This window comes from Callorhinchus milii, unplaced genomic scaffold, assembly GCF_018977255.1.
Source record: "Callorhinchus milii isolate IMCB2004 unplaced genomic scaffold, IMCB_Cmil_1.0 Scaffold629, whole genome shotgun sequence".
Classification (NCBI taxonomy): domain Eukaryota; kingdom Metazoa; phylum Chordata; class Chondrichthyes; order Chimaeriformes; family Callorhinchidae; genus Callorhinchus; species Callorhinchus milii.
The window spans coordinates 8,510-28,214 of record NW_024705370.1 but is presented as its reverse complement, the minus strand read 5'-3'; the positions used below and the strand labels follow the sequence as shown (position 1 = coordinate 28,214).

Here is a 19,705-nt window from a genome sequence, read left to right as displayed (position 1 = left end):
TGCCTGTTCAGACCGAGTCTTAAGTCCAACGGCCGCACAATAGATGGTGGTGGCATCTATATCTGCTCATGAAGAACCAGTGACATCTACAGCAGAATATACAACTTTTAAAGCCACTCCGTGTGAAGTGTACATGCCGTGCATGTTTGGAATCGACAGGTGTAAAAAGTTGGACTTGCGAAAAAAAACGACTTAGGAACAGAACTCAATAACCTAACTCGTTCGTAAGTCGAGTCCCTGTATGCGTCAGCACACAATGGTCAATACTCTTGCGAAACGCCATGAGATCTTCAGCATGCCTCTTGTACAAACAACTTCAAATTGAACAAAACATTTAAATTCCATAAAGGATGCACCTTTCAAAATATCACTCACAAGAAATCAGTGTGGTTATATCCAAAAGACTGAGCCTCTAACTAAACAGATAACCATTTACACTCCATGTGAATATTTTGCTATATAAGCTCACATGCCGATGGAACATAGGTTTAGAATTAATCTAAAACACAAATTCTGGTGGTGTTCATTCAGACGCTGTCTTTCTGACAGACCTGTTCTTCACCTGAGGACGGCTGCTTGCGTTGTGGCCGAAACGTCGTGAGAATTATTTTATTATGTTTTATTTTTATTATTTCCATTCTACGTGACTTTACCGAAAGAACCAAGAAGACACAAATTCTTGCCATTCCTTTGAAATAAATGCCTTTCAACAGCCACACGTAAATTCTAAATAGTTCATATGCAAAGCATTGGCTCAAGGATGTTACCATGCTCCTCAGGATTCCATTCCAAATAAAATAGAAAATATAAATTGATGGAAGGTTCTATTAAGGTGTTTTGATATTACCAGGTAAGGCCCACTGATCTACATAGCACTTTTTCAGAAGCGACCTGGCCACAAATGATAGCGCAACAAAGTGGCTCATCATGTGGAAATTTATAGCAGCCAAATAATCTAAAAACATGTTTATAAAATGTTGAGGGAAAAACCAGAGGTCCTGGAGAAAAATGCACACAACCAGAGCGAACATGCAAACTCCAAATATATAGGCATCGGGGTTGGGATCGAACCCACGACCTGTATACCAGGCGAGGTAGTTCACATCTCGCCACCATGGCGGCCCTGCCCAATTTACAACTGTCAAAGTTGCTTGCTTTGCTAACTTGCTGGTTGAGGGACAAATTGTAAATTACCGAATGCTTAGACAATAAACCACATACAAAAACAAAACCACTACAAAATCGGTAATGGGACTGTTGCTACAAAACGGGATGTAAAATGGACAATGTTATCTCCATTGTTTTGCAGTTTCCATGTTATTTTCCCAATATTTTAGAAAAATATGCGTTTAATGTATCGTTTCGAATCAGAATTAAGCTTTGACCATTCAACTTTGGAAATAAAAATATCTTTCAAGCTGAGCAAACATTACTTGTTTTCTTCTCTAAAGGACCTCTGACACGTGTCGGAAATGGTCATCCAACTACCACACATAGCCATGAACCCGATACGATGTCTTAAAGGTAATACAGTCGATCGGAAAGGTCAAGGCTGGGCTCCTTGTGAATGCTTTGCCCAACAAGAAAGGCCAGTTTGTGGGCATAATGGCAGGGTGCTGGCACGCAGATGACACCCTGCAAGATAAAGAAAACATTGAAATTAATGTTGCAATATTTACCAACGGTATAAATCCATATTATGTACAATCCAGAAAAGAAAAAAAATCAGTTAAAACATTTGGTCATCGAATCATCTCGATTCATTCGCTGTCATTTTTTTTGCAATAATTAACCTCCGATATAGCTCAATGCAGCCCCTTACCGGCCAGTTGTAGTAAAGGTGGCACATCTTGTAGGCAAGCCGCTGCATGTGGTCAGGCTTCATGTTGCTGGTGTCGTACACCACATTGTAGTGCGTGGGTGTCACGGTGCCCTGGCGCACCGACTGGCTCACGAGGAAGAAGTCATACCTTGGGGAAAGGGCCGTTGTAAGAGGGCATAACAAAATATTTGTTTGGGAGTCATGTTTGTGTTATGCTTTTGTCATGCTATTGTGCATGTATATGCACAGCCCTTTGACATCTCCCCGTTCCCTGTTGCGATGGTAGTTACTTGACCATACTTTACTATGCTAATCAACGAGGGTTGATTCATGCAGGAGCACTGTAGGAGCATAGACATGCAAGTACAACAATGGATTGTTTATCTGCACTGCCATCTGCTGCTGACCATGTAGCCCATCAGCATGTTATGTTATGCATGGTAGATATGCATCCAAGCAATACCTGGGCTCAAACGTGCTTCCAAAATCTGATATTGGGCAATGATTTGGTCACATCCTATATTATAAAAAAGGCTTCATCTGCGATAATATTAATGCCTAGTTGCTAATCCAGTCAATTCCTTTCAAAAATGGCGTATTCCGACCAATTTCTCCTGATTTATCAAGGCAAAAACGGTAGCAACACATCACAAATAAGATCTTGCAATAAAATTCCAATGTCAACAAAATACCCACTTAGTCTTGAAAACCCTTTCCCCCGTCACCAGTGCTGTTGACTCCCTGGCCCTGTTAAATTACCGTCGAAATTCGCATAACACCCAAGTTGTACTTTGACATTAACCAACAAGTAAAAAAAATACACGTTAACGGTTTTATATTTGCACGCGATTAACAGTTTACAGCCGTAAACCATCATATCCACGTGCACATCTACAGCACAGGTCTGCAATGATAAAAACACAGATTGAGACTGGCAGCTCACCATTCATGACGCGTAGCCTCGGTGTCAATGACCGTGCCGGGCGATGGATTTTGCACTCCGCTCCTTCCAAACTCAAAGAAACGAGCAATGCCCCTCTTTTTCACCACCACCACAGTGACTTTGGGTCTTCATTCGCCAAAGAAGAAGAAAAAATAAGGAGATTTTAAATAATATACATTCGGAACTATACGTTAGGGCGCTTCGACCATATTTTACAGTGGGTCTCAATAAAAAAATAGGAGTGTCCTGGCAGACCTCGTTGTCACATGCCATCGTGTTTAAACATCTGCACACATCTTCTTGGTTCTTTCGGTAAAGTCACGTAGAAGGGAGATAAAATAAAATAATAAAAATAAAACATAATAAAATAAAATTCTCACGACGTTTCGGCCACAACGCAAGCAGCCGTCCTCAGGTGAAGAACAGGGCTGTCGGAAAGACAGCGTCCGAATGAACACCACCAAGCTTGGCAGCGTATATTTAAGCTGGGTTAGGGGAGAGCGCCTTGACAAAGGAATTTACATATAAACAGATGAATTTAGCATACCTACACATTCCACAAGTAGTGACTAATCCCATATCTGGTGAGGCTCTGCTTTTGGCGAATTGCCCGATGATGCTGGATGCAATTACCAGCGAAACGTCGCGCTACTCAAATTGTAAATGTTGTGGTTTCACGCTTCAACACACCGGTGGGCTAAAGCAGTGAACTATTTGTCTTTTGTCAAGGTGACACTTTTTTGCTGATTGGCCGTGTCGGGTGGTGGAGGGTTACGACACATTTATAAATAACGCGATCCAACCCAAAAACGTTGATTATGAACAGAGGAATTGTCTCAACACAAAGAATGACGAGACGAGTGGGACATACGTGTAGTCAGTGCCGAGGCTCTTGAGGCAGTCGAGTAGCTGGGGAACCTCATGGTTGACTACCACACTCAGCTGTCCGTCCCCCACACCGTCACGGTATAACACGATGCGCATTGGCAGAGTGCGATTGATCTGCTGCCACCGTTTGACTGCCGCTGAAGAAAGACAAAAATAACTTTATAGGCAACATTAACTTCAGTTTTGTAAAAGCACTTCAACTTGCCCAATTGTGCCTCTTAGTTCATAATTTTTTATCCCAATCAGCTTTTGATGACTACCTTATGTGCCCAAAGAAGAATGTTGCCTGCTATGACGCACGGACATTGATAACGAAAATATGAACGCCAAAAAGGGCGCAAAAATATTAACGCCAAAAAGCGCACAAAGCATATGTATACAAGCAACATGTGATTTTTTTTATTTAAAGCTTTCGTGACTTGGTTCTTTCGGTAAAGTCACGTAGAAGGGAAAAAATAAAATAATAAAAATATAAAACAGTATTTTTTTATATTTTTTATTATATAATTTTTTCTCTTCTACGTGACTTTACCGAAAGAACCAAGAATAACATGTGATTTGTTGCGTTGCAAGAGCCGAGAAATAGCAACTACTTGAGGATGCCTTCATCCACCAGTAGATTCATCATGGTCGACGATGACTTGAGTGTTTGGATTAATCGTACATTTTATTGATCAATTTGGTGAAAAACGGTAACGAGTCACACCTGCCCCATCAGTAGTAGACAAAAGCTGACCTCGAATTAGAGAAAATACCATATGCAACTACAACAAAACTTAAGTATTTAAATCATTACATCATCATAATGGCTTGCAATCATCTGGAGAGAAATAAAGTGCTTACATTGCATGCAAACTTTGAGTCCATCAATCATTTCCTGAGCAGCATGCTGGAAAATGCAACGCGAGTACCATCTGTATGGACAGACAATTTACAACAGTGATAAGCTGAGAAAATGCAAATCAATCACACAGCGAGTAATTTAAGTCAATCATATCGGAGCTACATTTCAAGAGGCATTATATTTAAAATTATCATAACAATACTCACATCACCCTGGGTTATATTCAATTAATATAGGAATGAGCATGGGTCTCAAAAAGGCCGGTTAGAAGTTTTTATTGGTCATTACAAACCTGGTAATAGTTTGGTTGAGACTTGCTACAAAGCCACAGACAGACTGCCCACGTGTAACAGAATCATGGCACGAGTCCACTCCAACCACCATCAACTGCTTAATCTGTATGCCACAAAAAGAGACCAAAAGCACATCCAAAGAGAAATGTGTTTGGTATAAAGCTAAGAAACTGCTTGCACAACAGGATCACTGAAACACAAGCCAGGTTCACAAACCCACCTGGGAGGCATAAAACAGTCCATGCAGACACAAGTTCAGATGTGTAATTGTGTACCAATTTAGGTCACAATATTTGAGTTCTGTCAGCATCTTGCCACAAATGTTTAAAACCCATTACTTCAAGACACTATGCTGACCAAATCTTAACATTCACCAACTCTCAGACAACACAACTGGATTACTAAATCACAACTGATTCGCTAATAGAAGCTCTTCATTAGCCATAGGCTATGTCGACATTGGCGCTCACACACGTCAGCAACTTATTTCCATATAGCAGTACGTGTGAAGCCTCATCAGGTAAGCAACAATTGTTGAAACACAAAGAACCCAACATCATGCAGTCTACTTACGGGAATCTCAACGCCCCACAGCTCTCCACCAAGCTTGCAGTTCATCTGCAATGCGATCTTTGTCGCAACGCTCCTTATCATTTGTGGCTTGCTGAGTGTCCGGGCGAGAACACATTGACTGGGGAACGGTCGTTCCACACACAGGAACTGCTTGATCGAATCATACTTTCCCTTGTGGACCGATGGCAGTACGCACATAACCTGATCACATTCCACATTAGAAACAAAAGCACACATCATATTCTCGCACTTTATACTATGCTAGAAAAGTTTTCTGCCTGGATTCCTACCCAGATTCCTGCCTGCCAAGGCAAAGTGCAGAATCGTGATGATGCCATCGCCGCATCTCAGAACGTTGGGCTGGATTAGTGCATGCTGATGCCATGCCACCCCCACCCACCACTCTGGCAGTGTATCCCGCACAACAGCACAGGATATGCCATCATTCTATCATATACATTAAACAAAGTTTTGCTCACTGGCTGCCGGGAGGGACAAGCCATCACCCATCCAAAACCAAGGGCCGGCTGTTAGTTAATACAAATACTGGACTATTAACCACACGTACAAACTTAAGAGTGTTATTTTGCATCACTCCCCACCCCGCTCCAAAATACTAATAAACACATTTCAATTGAATAGCAGAATAAAAAAAAAATTAGTTCCAAAGATTGTCCTCTTAACAATGCACCACAAAACCAATATTAAACTTGGGACTAAAATGAGGACCCCACTTACAATCTGGGTGTGATGGTTCAAATTCTGCTGCAAGGTTTGCACAAATGACTGTGCGCGATCCTGAACTTCAAACCTTCAAGACGAAAAAAAACACTTCGCTTATTCCAAGCACATGGCAAGTGAGAAAAACACAAAAAAACCTGTAGCCAGAGAACGAGAGGTTTTAGATACATACAACTCCAGCAGCTTTGTAAATCTGGTCACTGAAGTGGTATGCTAAATGGGTAACATTTTTTGGAATTTAATATTTCCAAACATAATCTGTTCCATCATCCGGACACTCACATTTCTGGCTTGTTGATGTGCATGCCCATGGGTGGGCCGACTTGCATCAGGTTCTGTACAATGGCACGAGCTTCATTGCTGTTGTTCCGCGTGAAAAGCAACATCCATTCTTCCAACGAGATGGGCGTCATCAGCTTCATGTTCCGAGACTCCCGCGACCAGTCTGCCTGTCTTTGGTTATACTGGTACTAACCACAAAAAAATACACAAATCAATAAACAATCTCGGTACCATGTACTCCGATCACTATCTGAATGATTGCATCCAGTATACATTTTCTAAACACAATTAAAATGAAACGTGGACATTTACCGATTGATCTTTCTGATAAAGCTTCTCACAAGTCACCACGCGACCAGTCAAGCTCAGCAGTTGCCGATCGAATGACAGGCCCCACTTTGCAAACTCATTACAAGTCTCCGGATTCCTGCATGCAGCAGAACCACACAATTCCGAAATGATTTAATGCACGCAGTTTGAATTCTGTGCAGAAACTTTGTCAACAAAGTGATGAAGGCCATCCCTACACTTCTCGATTATGGAGGTCGTCTGACCACGCTTCACCACACTATTCAGGAGAGTATTCTCCAGCTGAAGGTCCTGGACCAATTTAATTATCATTTTCCACGGATGCCAGCCATGGAAGGTAATTAACACTTGTGAGCACGAGTTGATAATGCAGTACGTTAACCGCTCACCACTGTTTCCTATGAACCCCAACCAGTGTTCGATTTCTGACCATGGCTAACAATCAAAGAAGTATGATATCTGTCCTGGCACTTGGTGCATACTTCCCCAACTGGTACTGACCAGTCATGCAGCAGAAGAGAATAATCCACTTGAACCATATCTCTATGCTACCAGTCTTCACCAACCCAGACTGTTCAGCATGAAGTAAAAAATCAAAACACAATGGCAAGGCCTTCATCGAGTGGTGTATTGGTCAAAAGGGTAGTACAATAAAACCTTGGATTGCGAGCATAATTCGTTCCGGAAACGTGTTTGTAATCCAAAGAACTCGTATATCAGTTGTGATCACGTGACGCTCGGCAGACAAAGCGTATACACGTACTACTCGTATTGCAAGACCTCGCTCGTTTGTCAAATTAATATTTATTTTAAAAAATTGCTCGTATTGCAAAACACTCGTAGACCAAGTTACTCGCAATCCAAGGTTGTACTGTATGTCCTTAAGGCGCATCGTTAAGTAGCACCTACTTTATGACAGCACAAGCAACATGTCCAATGAGACCAGCAAACTGCACTTTTAAACGTTTAATAAGGCAACAGTAAATTAACATTTTTACATACAAAAAAAACACACTTATTAATCATTGTGTAACGTTAACCAGCATCAGAAATTGCCATTGGTCTTTATTGCCCAGTTTATCCTCAACTCATTAGAATATTAAATTTAGCTGCCAATAAAATGGTAGTAACCATAAAAACAGTATGGAGATGCATTTTTCTCCCTCATTTCACATTTACGTTGCAGTGCAGAACTTACGATTGGAGTTTTTCAATGAATTTCTGCGTGGTCATTGCCCTCTTGTCTGGGCAAACTTGTGTTTGCAAGCCAAGGTCCTTCATGAGATGAAAATCTGAACGCATTTTGTCGCTCAAACCTGGAACAAACACCGTTCTTGCTGAACTCAAATTTGAAACGAAATTATCTCAAAACCTAATTGAGCAACACTCCATCAATTACCCAGTAACAATGCCAGACTTTAAAGGCTCCCTTCACGTGAAGACACATGCTCATTGGGTGCAAACATAAAAAATACTCGCCGAAAAAACGGAGTACAAACAGGAATATCACCAACGTACACTTGCAGTGAACTTTGAAAATACGTGCCTTGTAAACTAAGTGTTTCCTAAGCTGCGCACACCTTCCTGTTGCGTCAGTACAACATAATGCACACCACCCTCCCCCAGTTGTGCTAAAAACAATGAAATGCAATTTTTGGTACGTAAATTTAACAGCAAGTAAAAAACGAGTCAAGGGTAGCATGATCTAGAAACCTGTCTACAAAGTCATCCTCACACACCAGCACCAGAGCGATTTTTCCAATTACACTGTGGGTTTTTCCCATAAAGTTTATATCTATTCGCTGGTGGCAGATGGAGGAAATCCTTCAACACAACAACACCTCCACCTGTTAAATAGCTGATCTCAGGCAGCAGGTGCAGCTCTATCTCCACCTTGTTCCCCACCGAGTCCTTGCGCTTTGGGCGGCTGATCAGCAGTGGCTGCTGCATGTCCTTCACTTCCAGGCTGTATTGCTTTGGTAATTAAGAGACAAGATTTACACAACTACAGCAGGTCATTGATTACCCGGCGGCTTCAGGCGCCAATCGGATAAATCACATCATTATTTAAAATAGCAAATTTTTGCAAATTCTTGACATCATGTTTGTAGGTGTTATCTTTTTTGTTTTAAATTTGTTTGCTATATTAAATTGGCATAAATAAACAGACAAAATATCCTACTTCTTTCAAAGGCAACGTATTTACTGTACCATACTTACCACTCCAGTCTCTAAGATTCTGCATATACGTGCAGTATTTTCATTGTTTAAGTTGTATGTAGTGTGTAATGTACTGTATATATTTAAAACTGAAATCAAGAAAAGCTACTTTTTTTGTCACGCGCACGGTGCCGATTGCCGGACTGGGTCACAGCCTTTGGAGTGGTTTTGCCAGTTTCGCTGGATCGGACCACCAGATGTTGGAAGCCGGATAACACATTCCTGTGGAGGGAGCTGGTAGGAACGTTGGGTTGCTCGGTCAATGGCCTGCAGGGTCAACGGCGGCGTGGTGTATTCCGCATATATGCCCGACTGAGGGCGGGCACAAGCCGGCGTGAGTAGGTTAAACGTTGAGTTTTATAAGGGCACCACGGGGTGACCAGCCCCTCCCCACCCAGCACGACGGACACAATAATCCCCTGTGGGCTGGTGTAAGCAGGAGGTTCCTACCAGTATAAATGATCAAATGATTTATCACAACTCTTAATGAGCAATGGCAGCAATGTTTGTATATATTCATTGGTGGCCCATAAGCTTGTGCTGAAAATTCTTCATTCCCATTGTGGGGCAGCTAGTCTCTCTGCATAGAATTACTGATACTGACTTTCAAACAAACTGGTACTCATTTCAGCAATCCCAGATGATAGCACTATAAAGTTCCATCCAGAAGTTATTCCAGTATTACATGGCATCGAATATAAAGTATATGTTTAATTAAAAAAGGAAGACATTACCTTTGTGTAGTATTCATGGTAGGTTATCTCTGTGCCATCCGACTTCATGAAGGTCATGTTTGGATTTCTATTCCAAGAGATGTCGTCAATTCTGTAAGTCCGATTGTTGTACCTGCAATATAACAATTCACGTTATTGAAATTCATCAAGGTGCCACATTGGGTACAATTACCAACTCCTAAGCAAAATAGTATTCTTATTCCGACCTATGTAGACACAAGCAACACCATTTCATAATCTTATACTAACTTATCAAAACCATTGCCTTGAATTTAAAAAGCATTTTCTAAATAATATTCAAAACAATAAACTGCCCAGAAGGCACCTATATCTCATCATATCTCATAAACTAAGCAGGGTAGATTATGGAAAGTTATTGGACGATCACCAGACACAAAATCTGGAGTTACATAGGCAACAGAGGGCACTGCATAAAAATCAAAATTTGTACTATACTTTCAAGGCTCCCACGTGTATGCTAAATAGCTTCAATACACCACACTGACCAGTGTGTTTGAAATATGGGCAAACTAACCCCCATGGACTGGCTCGGGTTGGAGAAGTCTTAATCCAGCAGTAGAATGGCAATGGCTTGTACAAGAAATTATGCTCTTATGTATTGCAAATTACAAACAGGAAGCTCACATTTTGCAGCAATAAGACCTTACCTTGTGAGTATCACTTGGCCAACAAGCTCCTTTTGGCAAGCATCATGAAAATTTCGCTCTCCAATTTGCTCATACAAGGTGTACATGAAATCCAGAACGGACTCATTCCGGAGGATCTTGTGGCTGACGTCTGCGCAGAGCATCACATCGGACTCGTAGCACATGATGGAGGTGACAAAACCAGGCCAGACATGTAACCTAGGAGAAACGCAGGACACAAGTAAAAAAAAATGTCAACATGAAAAAATTAATCACAATGAATATAAGGTCTGGCTACTACTGCGTTATTTTGACAAGTGGGGCATGCCCGCATTTTTACACCCAAACTTTTCCCATCGTGGGGGTTACGTTCTCCTCGAAAATAGCCGCAATCGGCATATCCGCGATCCGCAAACTGTAAACGTATGGGAAAATGTTGGTTTCGTTCACAGCTTGTAATATGACAACCTAACCCTCCTTATGTTTTCTTATGTTACCCTACCTTAACCCAAACATTAAACAGGATGTATCGTTTAATGTAAGCTATGATTAATATTTTCTAGTGTTAAATATAACTTTGACAGTAAATTTAAAGAATGGGATAAACATGTGTACAGTGCTGTACATGTAAAGGTAAAAATAAAGATAATGACATGCACAGTAAACAAGTAACAAAAACAGATTTCTACTTACTGTGGGAGACAAGAAGGCATGTGTATTCTTCCGAGGCAGCATCATCGTGAGCAGTGCAGTTCGAGTACAGTACTTGTTTACGGTGCAGATAAGAATCTTGCAGTCAACCGTGGATAGTCAAACCAAAGGGGTGCTATTGACAAAACTATTCCTTAACACATTGTGTGGTCAAATCCACGATGAGGAAACCCGCAATGGGTTAAAGTTTGACTGGACCAAGCATTACACATTTCGACTACAGCAAAGAGATTGTAATGCTCATTATTGACATTTCTCTACTGTTGGAACAGACTTAAGACTGCAGATTTTACAATCTGGCACAAGGATCCACTAATTTTAATCTTTCTCTGCAGACAAGCAGAAAACTAGCATTTTTTATGATTGGCTACAGCCACACAAAGGCTTAAGACATTAAGCATTGTGCCACCATCATTGGGTTTGGCTATATAGAGTAAGGAGTGATGGGATTAATGTACCTGTGCTGTGGAATGGTGAATGCATCATCTGGATTGTAGTAGTTGCGTCCAATCTGTTGCATGTTGGCCATCTTCAGCACCCTTCAAAAAAATGGGAGCTTGTTTGACTTCCTTTTACATCAACTGCCATTTATTTTGAAATTTAAATGTCCCATGACATTTATCCACGAAATAATTTGCATTTTTATTGAAATTATAATGTACCAAGTATTCCCTGTGACATAACACCAAAGCAAAAACTAAGTTACGTCTTATATACTGAGCCAAGAATGTGTCCCATGCGTGACGTCACTCCACGAGGCCCACCACCCTAATTCATATTCATGAGTGGGTGGATTTTTACACTAACGCAGGTCGAGCTAAATTAATGTATTATGCAAAGTCGCTTCAAATGACGTTTTTTTACAGAAAGTGACGGCAAAAAAATACATCTACGCAGCAGTGCTACATCCGTACGTAGCATCACTGCAAAAGAGCCCCCCCCCCCTTATTATTATTCATGCCCGCGTGGAAATTTACACTAATGCACAAGGTCGCACACTCCACATGCCACACCCCTCCCCTCATTAATAATCATGAGCAGGCGACGTCACTCCACATGTAGCAACCCTCCCCAATAACCATTAGTGGGTTATGTCACTCCCCAAGGGGCAACCCCCCCCCCCCTCATTAATAATCATGAGTTGAACAATTTTTCTATTGAATATTTCACATTTAATCCAATATGCATCCGTCCTTGGACGGGCAAAAGGCTAGCAGATAAATAATAATCACATCTTATGTCCCCTTCCAGTGGCATGTTAAAGGCAAACTGTTGGCCCACAAAGATTTAATTAGGCTGAAAAATCCGTCTCTTGAATACTAAAAGGTACCATTTCCTTTCCTTAAATTACAGGTATTTATAAGCTCACAGCAAGACAGACGATGCAGCTGCAGTGAGGACTACTTGTGCAGCGATTGTGAGTTTACATGTTAAGATAAACGTTAGACGTGGAAAATTACTGGCCAAGTGTGGCAGGAACCAGTGAGTGCAGGGCATTGCTGCCATTTGCGACTGCTGGTGGGGGTGTTTGTGTGACATACATTTTCGGGTCAATCTGGAAAGGTACATCTAATTTGCATTTTAAAAGAGTATTTGTTTATCTTTGTGGTTCTTTCGGTAAAGTCACGTAGAAGGAAAATAATAAAAATAAAACATAATAAAATAATTCTCACGACGTTTCAGCTACAACGCAAGCAGCCGTCCTCAGGTGAAGAATGAAACACCACCAAGCTTGGGCATAATGACTTTGAAACCCCCCGCTCACCTCCTACGCATTTCCCATAAATATGCTAAATCCCTCTTGATATGCAAATCCTTTTGTCAAGGTGCTCTTCTTCCCACTCCAACCCAGCTTAAATATACGCTCCAAGCTTGGTGGTGTTTCATTCTTCACCTGAGGACGGCTGCTTGCGTTGTAGCCGAAACATCGTGAGAATTATTTTATAATGTTTTATTTTTATTATTTTCCTTCTACGTGACTTTACCGAAAGAACCAAGAAAATGAATCCCTGCAGTCACGAAAGCTTTAAATCGCGTATTTGTTTGTCCATCAAAGGGCAAAAGTTTAATTCATTGGTCACAAGGTTGAACCGTTTCATTAAACAATTAAGGCATGTAGGTCTGTGTTTAAGGGAAAAAAATGCAGTTTGTAAATGTTCCAGCTAGAGACCAGAGCTACGTTATTTACTTGCGAAAGATGATGTTAAACAGCACAATGGCAGTCGGTGATGATGGTGGGAGTTCGTTGGTCAAAGTGATGGTGATCTTTATCTTCTGTTCCTGTCTTGTTTGGCTCCATACCTCACTCACCTGAATATATGCATGGACAACATCACAAATGTGTCACTATAATTTTATGTGGGGTGTCAAAATTGCAACTCAGTACATGTTCATGTTGTAAAAATTCGACTCAAAAGTCTCCACTTATACAGATTGATTACAAATTGTCCATCAAAATAAATGTATCAATAATTGAGCATCTGAAGAGAACGTGTTGAAATAAAACAATGCTCTGTCTGATTAAGTCTCCAGATATTTTCAGACTGGTCCTCCACTAGAATGCCTGGCCAATAATTTTTTAGTAATTGCAAGAACAAATGTTTGGTATGCGAGAGGACCTGGAGAAAACCATGCACATGCAGAAGGGCATATGGCACAGTTTGGCACCAGCTATCATAGAATGCGGTTGTGTCGCTAAGATTCTCTGCAATGAGTACAATGTCTTTAAAAACAACGCCGCTATGCCTCCCTACATAAAATTCATTCAGAGCCACGAGCGCTTTCCCAGACTCAAAAGGCGAATGGGACCCACCTTACAACTTGCAGAAGAAGGGTTAAATTGACCGCAGAATTTACCTTCTCGAGTTTCTTGGGCAAGTAGAGAATGCAGCCATCAAAGGCTCGCGTTTCACCGAGCAGCTCATTATGTTCATGCAACAGCGCAATCCTCAGTCGTTTGGATTCCAGCTCTGGGCTGAATGTCACGTGGTACTGATATACCATCCACGTCTTCCGTGACAACAACTTGAAGTAGTTAGTCAGTAGTTTGACCGGCTGACCCGACAAGCCTGGAACCCACATTCCAAATGGAATGCAGGGGAAATTAACGTGTAAAAATAATTTAGCTTAATCGTATACATCATTGTTTTTTTGTATATTTAAGAACGTACAATTGTATCGCTATGATTAATAACATAGCCAACAACATATTGATCAATTACCAACATGTATTTTTTTCTGGAAAACTCCAAGGTCATTCGACCAATTTCAGTGGTGGTGGCATAATGTTATGTTTGGTTTATGCAAACGAGATCAAATTTACTCAAAGGAAATTAACACTTCACCTCATAATTAATGTTATCGAACCCAATACTGCTTATCCGATCCACCAATTGAAAGAACCCTACAGGCCCAATAAAAAATCATATATTGGATAGAGGCATGTGCCATTGTGGAGGGGTGAGGATGGGGGCGGAGGGAGCCATTGCATCAATCGATTTGTATTAACTCGAGTGGCAAGTCATGCAAGTTGATCACTGGTGAGTACTGTCAGGTAAGTAATCTTACGAGGATCTGGTGGCACGTGTTATCATGTCACTCTGTCCGCAGATCGGGCTGCCCACTAGTGACCAATAATTGTGCCTGTGTGAACGCTCAAAGTGTGTGTGTGGCAAAATGGAAGAACCGGAAAGAGACGAAGACCTAAAGGAGAATGTCTTGACGACGACATAAGATTGGTGCCAGAAAGTTGTTGCAGCACTACCTGAGCATATTGGCACAAGACAGAGGAAAGCGGAAATGACGAAATGTGCAGTGGATACCTACGGCTATCTCCCCATCAATCGTGGTGATGATGATGATGAACGCTCACCAGTCTTAGACTGACGGACATGTTCCATTGTCTGGCGAGTCATCAAGCCGACATCCATTGTCTGCATCTGGCCACGACGGCGGCCCCCGCGATCCACTACCATCAGCCCCTCCATGCCTGCTGACACTAAAGATACATCTATAGGATGGGAAAGAGACAAAAGTACTGTTACACATTAAAACTGTACATCTGTACGATAAATAATTGTTAGCCCTCACTGAACAGCAACTCCTTCACATCTGCAATTTTTTTGGTAATATTTTCGTACGGTATTTGAAAACTATGACATCACTTGGCAACAGTTTTAAAGCTAAATCTTGAAATTTAAAAGCATGCAATATAAAAATACAAAGTTTTGTATTGGCCAAAATAATTTGCTGAAAGATTAAAATGATTAATGGAACAAAACGTAAAAAAAACATACCTGAAGATAATCCAGAATCAGGCTCCATGTTAATCAAAAGAAAGAAAATAGGTAAGCTTAGTAATTGAGATACATTTTACCCCAAGCAATGTATAAATAACATGTTTCGCATTCGTATATTTACCAAAAATATATTATCGCATACACATTATAAAGCTAGCAAAGCCTCACTGAGCCTCAAGATTTCTTTTGTACAATGCTACATTCAGGTTTTCAAAGTTCATAAACGAGTTTTCGGCACGAGTAAACTGGAGTGATGTAAAAATCCAAATGCACACGAGAGAATAATACTCAAAAACTCTGCAGATTAAAATATCAATCTGTACTACCCTCTCCTAACCACCTTGCAGGCCCAGCCTACAACACCAGATACTGATACGAACCTCCTGGTTACACCAGCCCACAAGGGATTATTGTGTCCGTCCGTCGTTCAGGGAGGGGCTGGGTGGGGAGGGGAGGGTGGGGAGTGGCTGGGTGGGGAGGGTGGGGCTGAGTGGGAGGGGCTGAGTGGGGAGGGGAGGGTGGGGAGGGGCTGGGTGGGGGAGGGAGGGGTGGGGCTTGGGTGGGGAGGGGCTGGTCACCCCGTGGTGCCCTTATAAAACTCACGCCGGCTTGTGCCCGCCCTCACAGTCGGGCATATTTGCGGAATACACCACGCCGCCGTTGACCCTGCAGGCCATTGACCGAGCAACCCAACGTTCCTACCAGCTCCCTCCGCAGGAATGTGTTATTCCTACAGTATCCAAGCCAATCACTAAACAGGATGCAATCTGCTTAGCTTCCGAGTTCTAGCCTTTCATGGTGACAAGGTCGTTTATACTCGATTTATTGAAATTGCTTTAATAGATTGGGAAACAGTGAAGGCCTGCAAATCTAAAGCTCTGAAACTCAATCTTTAGTTAGACTGGAGAAACCCAATGAGCTATGTTCTTTTTCTCAGATTTCCAGTAAGTCCATAAGCCCAGAGCAGATATTTCACCTATCGGTTTCAATGGCTCTATGGTGGTCAATAACAATTAATTGTTTTGTCAAACGAGTCGCTCATACTTGGTACATAAAGGAAAAGCTTCACGAAACCATCTATGCAAATCTTCTGAGCATTATTCTATAGTGTTGGTGGTTTTCTCCCACATGCAAAATATTCCTTGAAAACTGAATTGGCCAAACACACCAATGCCTCTTACATCTTGGATTTTTAAGGACTCATTGAGTCTTATCAGGATGATGGCATTATAGTTAATCACATGTTCATATTATTTTTGTATGTTGGTAAAGCTTATTCTGCAAAATGAAATTACAATACATCTTCATTATAAACGAATATACTATAAATAACAACATTACAAATAGTGTTTTATTGTAATGTATGCAACTGTAATGTAATGTAGCAATAAAACAAAACAAGGCGTAACTGCCATTTATGACTATAGCGGCAACAGCAACCGTACCTGTGACTGGCTTCCTGGTAGAGGGCATGGTGGCTTTCTGGCGACCTCTGCCAAAAAGGTCACTCGCAGATTCAACGTCCCCGAGTTGTGAAGCGAGCGGTGGCGGTTGAGCCATCTAAAAACACAAACGTGCCATTAGGAACACTGAAGATTTGCCTACACGAAAATTTACACAAACTAACGTCTTATAGTAACCACATCACGATTTTGTGTACAAAAATTTTGTACGCGCACAAGCAGGTAAAAGGGTTTTGTTTTCAAGGTGTACGTGAATCAGAACATGTGCGACCTTCCAATTGCAGCATCCAGATTCAACTTGCGTTTAAGACAACTTAGTTTACATTTTTATTCACTTAAAAGTTCGAAATGGAGTAATTATACGTGCAAATGTACGACTTTAAATGTGTAGCATTAAACCAATTAAAATTAGTCTCTTAAAAGTGTCTGCATACACAAAAAAGATCTTCTGCAGACAGCTTATTCACTTAGGAGGTCTGTCCATTTACATTTAAGGTGCTTGTCTATAGAATTTCTGCTTGGTATTGGTCTGTAAAATAAGTTGGACTTAACAAATATCTCGATAAAACCGATTTATTTTTATTCAACGAGCCAGGAGACTCAGCAGCAAAGCAGCCTATACCGTATTTTCCCGCAAATAACCCGTGGGGGAAAACCACTTTTTACAAACAAGACCCTGCGGGGTATATGGAGGTGCGGGCTATCCCACAAATATTTTACACGTGTGACATGTCATAACTCGTTTACATTTTTTCATGGTAGGACTATCCACTATGCAACACTTTCCTTTGACTAAAGCACTGCTGAATAAACCACTCGCACTAAAATTGCACATGTTATCACGTTTCAAATGAATTGTTTGTACAATTTTTGAAGTGCTTGCACTTTGTTTACCGGCGACGGGAGAGCTGGGGGAGGGAGAGGTGGGGGGTTGTGGGGTGGGGCAGCTGGGGGAGGGAGAGGTGGGGAGGTGGGGGCGAGGCACGGAGTTACCGTAGTTCTGCTATTATCTGCGCAGTTCACAATCTACCAGTGCTAAAACTGTACTTATCTACCTGTTATGTTAGTTATTTATTGGATATTTACTTAGTTCACTCGTTTCCGGTTAGTTTGTTTTCTTTGTGCACGTTATGCTTTTAATGTTAACAATTGATAGTGGAATGTATTACAAATGTAAACTTCGCATTAATGATGGAATTAAGCTGCGGTAACGACGTTAAAGATATGAATGCATGCGGGGTATATGGAGGTGCGGGCTGAATTTTTTTTACACAAAATGCTCTTTTTTCGGGGTATATGCGTCTGCGGGTTATATGCATATGCGGACTATATGCGGGAAAATACGGTAATCAAAGTTACGAGTTAACCACCCCCACCCCACCATAGAAATTTCTGGATTTTCACAACTGGCTCAGCATGGCTGTAAACGGGATCTGAGCAGTGACCTCGATGCCAATTTGAGCTGAGAATCACTTTTCGAATGTGCTCTTGTATGTCATGCAACTGTTGTTCAGAACACGTGCCTTAGAAACATGAGTTTAGATTATTTGGCTGCTATAAATTTCCACAAGCCACTTCGTTGAGCTAATAGCTCAGTGGGCTTTACCTGGCAAGATAAAAAAATAATTGTTTATCTTTATTTGCATATTTTTTTTCAAGTGACTTGTTCATCTTATCCATACATTGTGCATGCCTATCGTGTTTATGTATTGTTTGTTGTAACCTTCTGACTCGCTCCCAACTGGACACCTGTAAAAAGAGCTTCATAGCTCATCGGATTTCTCCAGTATAAAAAATATATACAGTAGAACCTCGATCATCCGCGTGCGGTTTATCCGATTTACGAATTAACCGCGCACCCGAAATTTTTACATAAATAACTCATGGATTTCCCCTTAAGCCCAAATTATTAATCTAAAAAGTTTTACATTATTCTTGGAAATGTTTATTACAAGTCTTGTGCTTAAACCGAACAAATGTGCTTCGGTGAATATGAAATCCACGCGATTGCCTCTATGTACAGTATTTGCATATGCTTAGAACAGTGGGCTTTGCCTGGTAGGATGGAGATGGTTTATACTCTTTGGTTGTTCCGGTAAAGTCACGTCGGTAGAAAATAATAGATCACGACGTTTCGATCGCAACACAAGCAACCGTCATCAGGTGAGGCAAACACAGCAGGGGAAATGCTGACGAAAGAACCAAAGAGTATGGATTCCTGCAGTCACGAACGCTTAAAATCAAAGAGATGGTTTAGTTTTATTTGTATGATTGGGTGATTTGTTTACCTTTTCTGAATTTTGCACTACTGTTTTTTATTGTTGTAACTGTGAAAAAGCGCTTTATAGATCATCGGGCTTTTTAGCATACACGCCGTCCCCGACTTACGATGGAGATGCGTTACGACGACCCCATCGTAAGTCGAAAATGGCCTAGCCTACCCAGGAGTCTTAAAGAATGGTGATAATTTAGCAAAACAGAGCAATTTACAGTACCGTACTGTATAAACTATATGCGTACAGTATATCCCGGCAGCATCCCAACGTACAGTATCGTACCTCGTACGCTGCTGCGTTTGCCTGCCGCGCGAAATGTAAAATATTTAACAATTTTGCCATATCGCTATCGCCATCGTAAGATCTAAATATCGTAAGTCGGGCCATCGTAAGTTGGGGACTACCTGTCAATGGAATCTGAGTGGGCGGAGTTTGATTTTGATTGGCGTGGTGATCCACCCAGTGGTGGGCGTCATCACTGAGCACGCCCATCGACCATTCAGTATTCGTTCTTAATCAGATTTATACTGGAAGAATCCATCCATCCATTGAATTATAAAGCTCTTTTTTCATGTCCAGTCGGGGCGGGTAAGAGGGTTACATCAACAATACAAAAACACAATTGAAAGAGTAACAATCTTAATCTGTCAGTCGTGCTTAA

The 19,705-nt window shown here is 41.3% G+C and overlaps 1 protein-coding gene across 1 annotated transcript; it reads right to left on the bottom strand.

The window, feature by feature from the left end:
• Window positions 1–1,518: 1,518 nt before the first annotated feature.
• Window positions 1,519–19,431, bottom strand: LOC121852248 (piwi-like protein 1). Its single transcript, XM_042346335.1, has 20 exons — window positions 19,327–19,431; window positions 16,751–16,865; window positions 14,879–15,016; window positions 13,864–14,075; window positions 13,196–13,317; window positions 11,466–11,546; window positions 10,318–10,515; window positions 9,650–9,761; window positions 8,543–8,669; window positions 7,894–8,011; window positions 6,699–6,813; window positions 6,387–6,574; window positions 6,102–6,174; window positions 5,364–5,564; window positions 4,790–4,893; window positions 4,497–4,567; window positions 3,637–3,790; window positions 2,766–2,891; window positions 1,823–1,970; window positions 1,519–1,635 (listed from the first exon to the last, which is right to left on the bottom strand). Exons 1-20 carry the CDS (start codon window positions 19,429–19,431, stop codon window positions 1,519–1,521), a joined length of 2,625 nt encoding a protein of 874 aa, XP_042202269.1.
• Window positions 19,432–19,705: the final 274 nt, after the last annotated feature.

Excerpts from the sequence above, each read along its gene's own strand:
- LOC121852248 (XM_042346335.1), bottom strand. The coding sequence starts at position 19,431 with ATGGCCCGACTTACGATATTTAGATCTTACGATGGCGATAGCGATATG. Across the intron at positions 13,318-13,863 it reads TGCCCAAGAAACTCGAGAAG|GTGAGTGAGGTATGGAGCCA; the intron begins GTAAATTCTGCG and ends GCATATATTCAG. Across the intron at positions 5,565-6,101 it reads TGAACCATCACACCCAGATT|GTTATGTGCGTACTGCCATC; the intron begins GTAAGTGGGGTC and ends GAATGTGATCAG.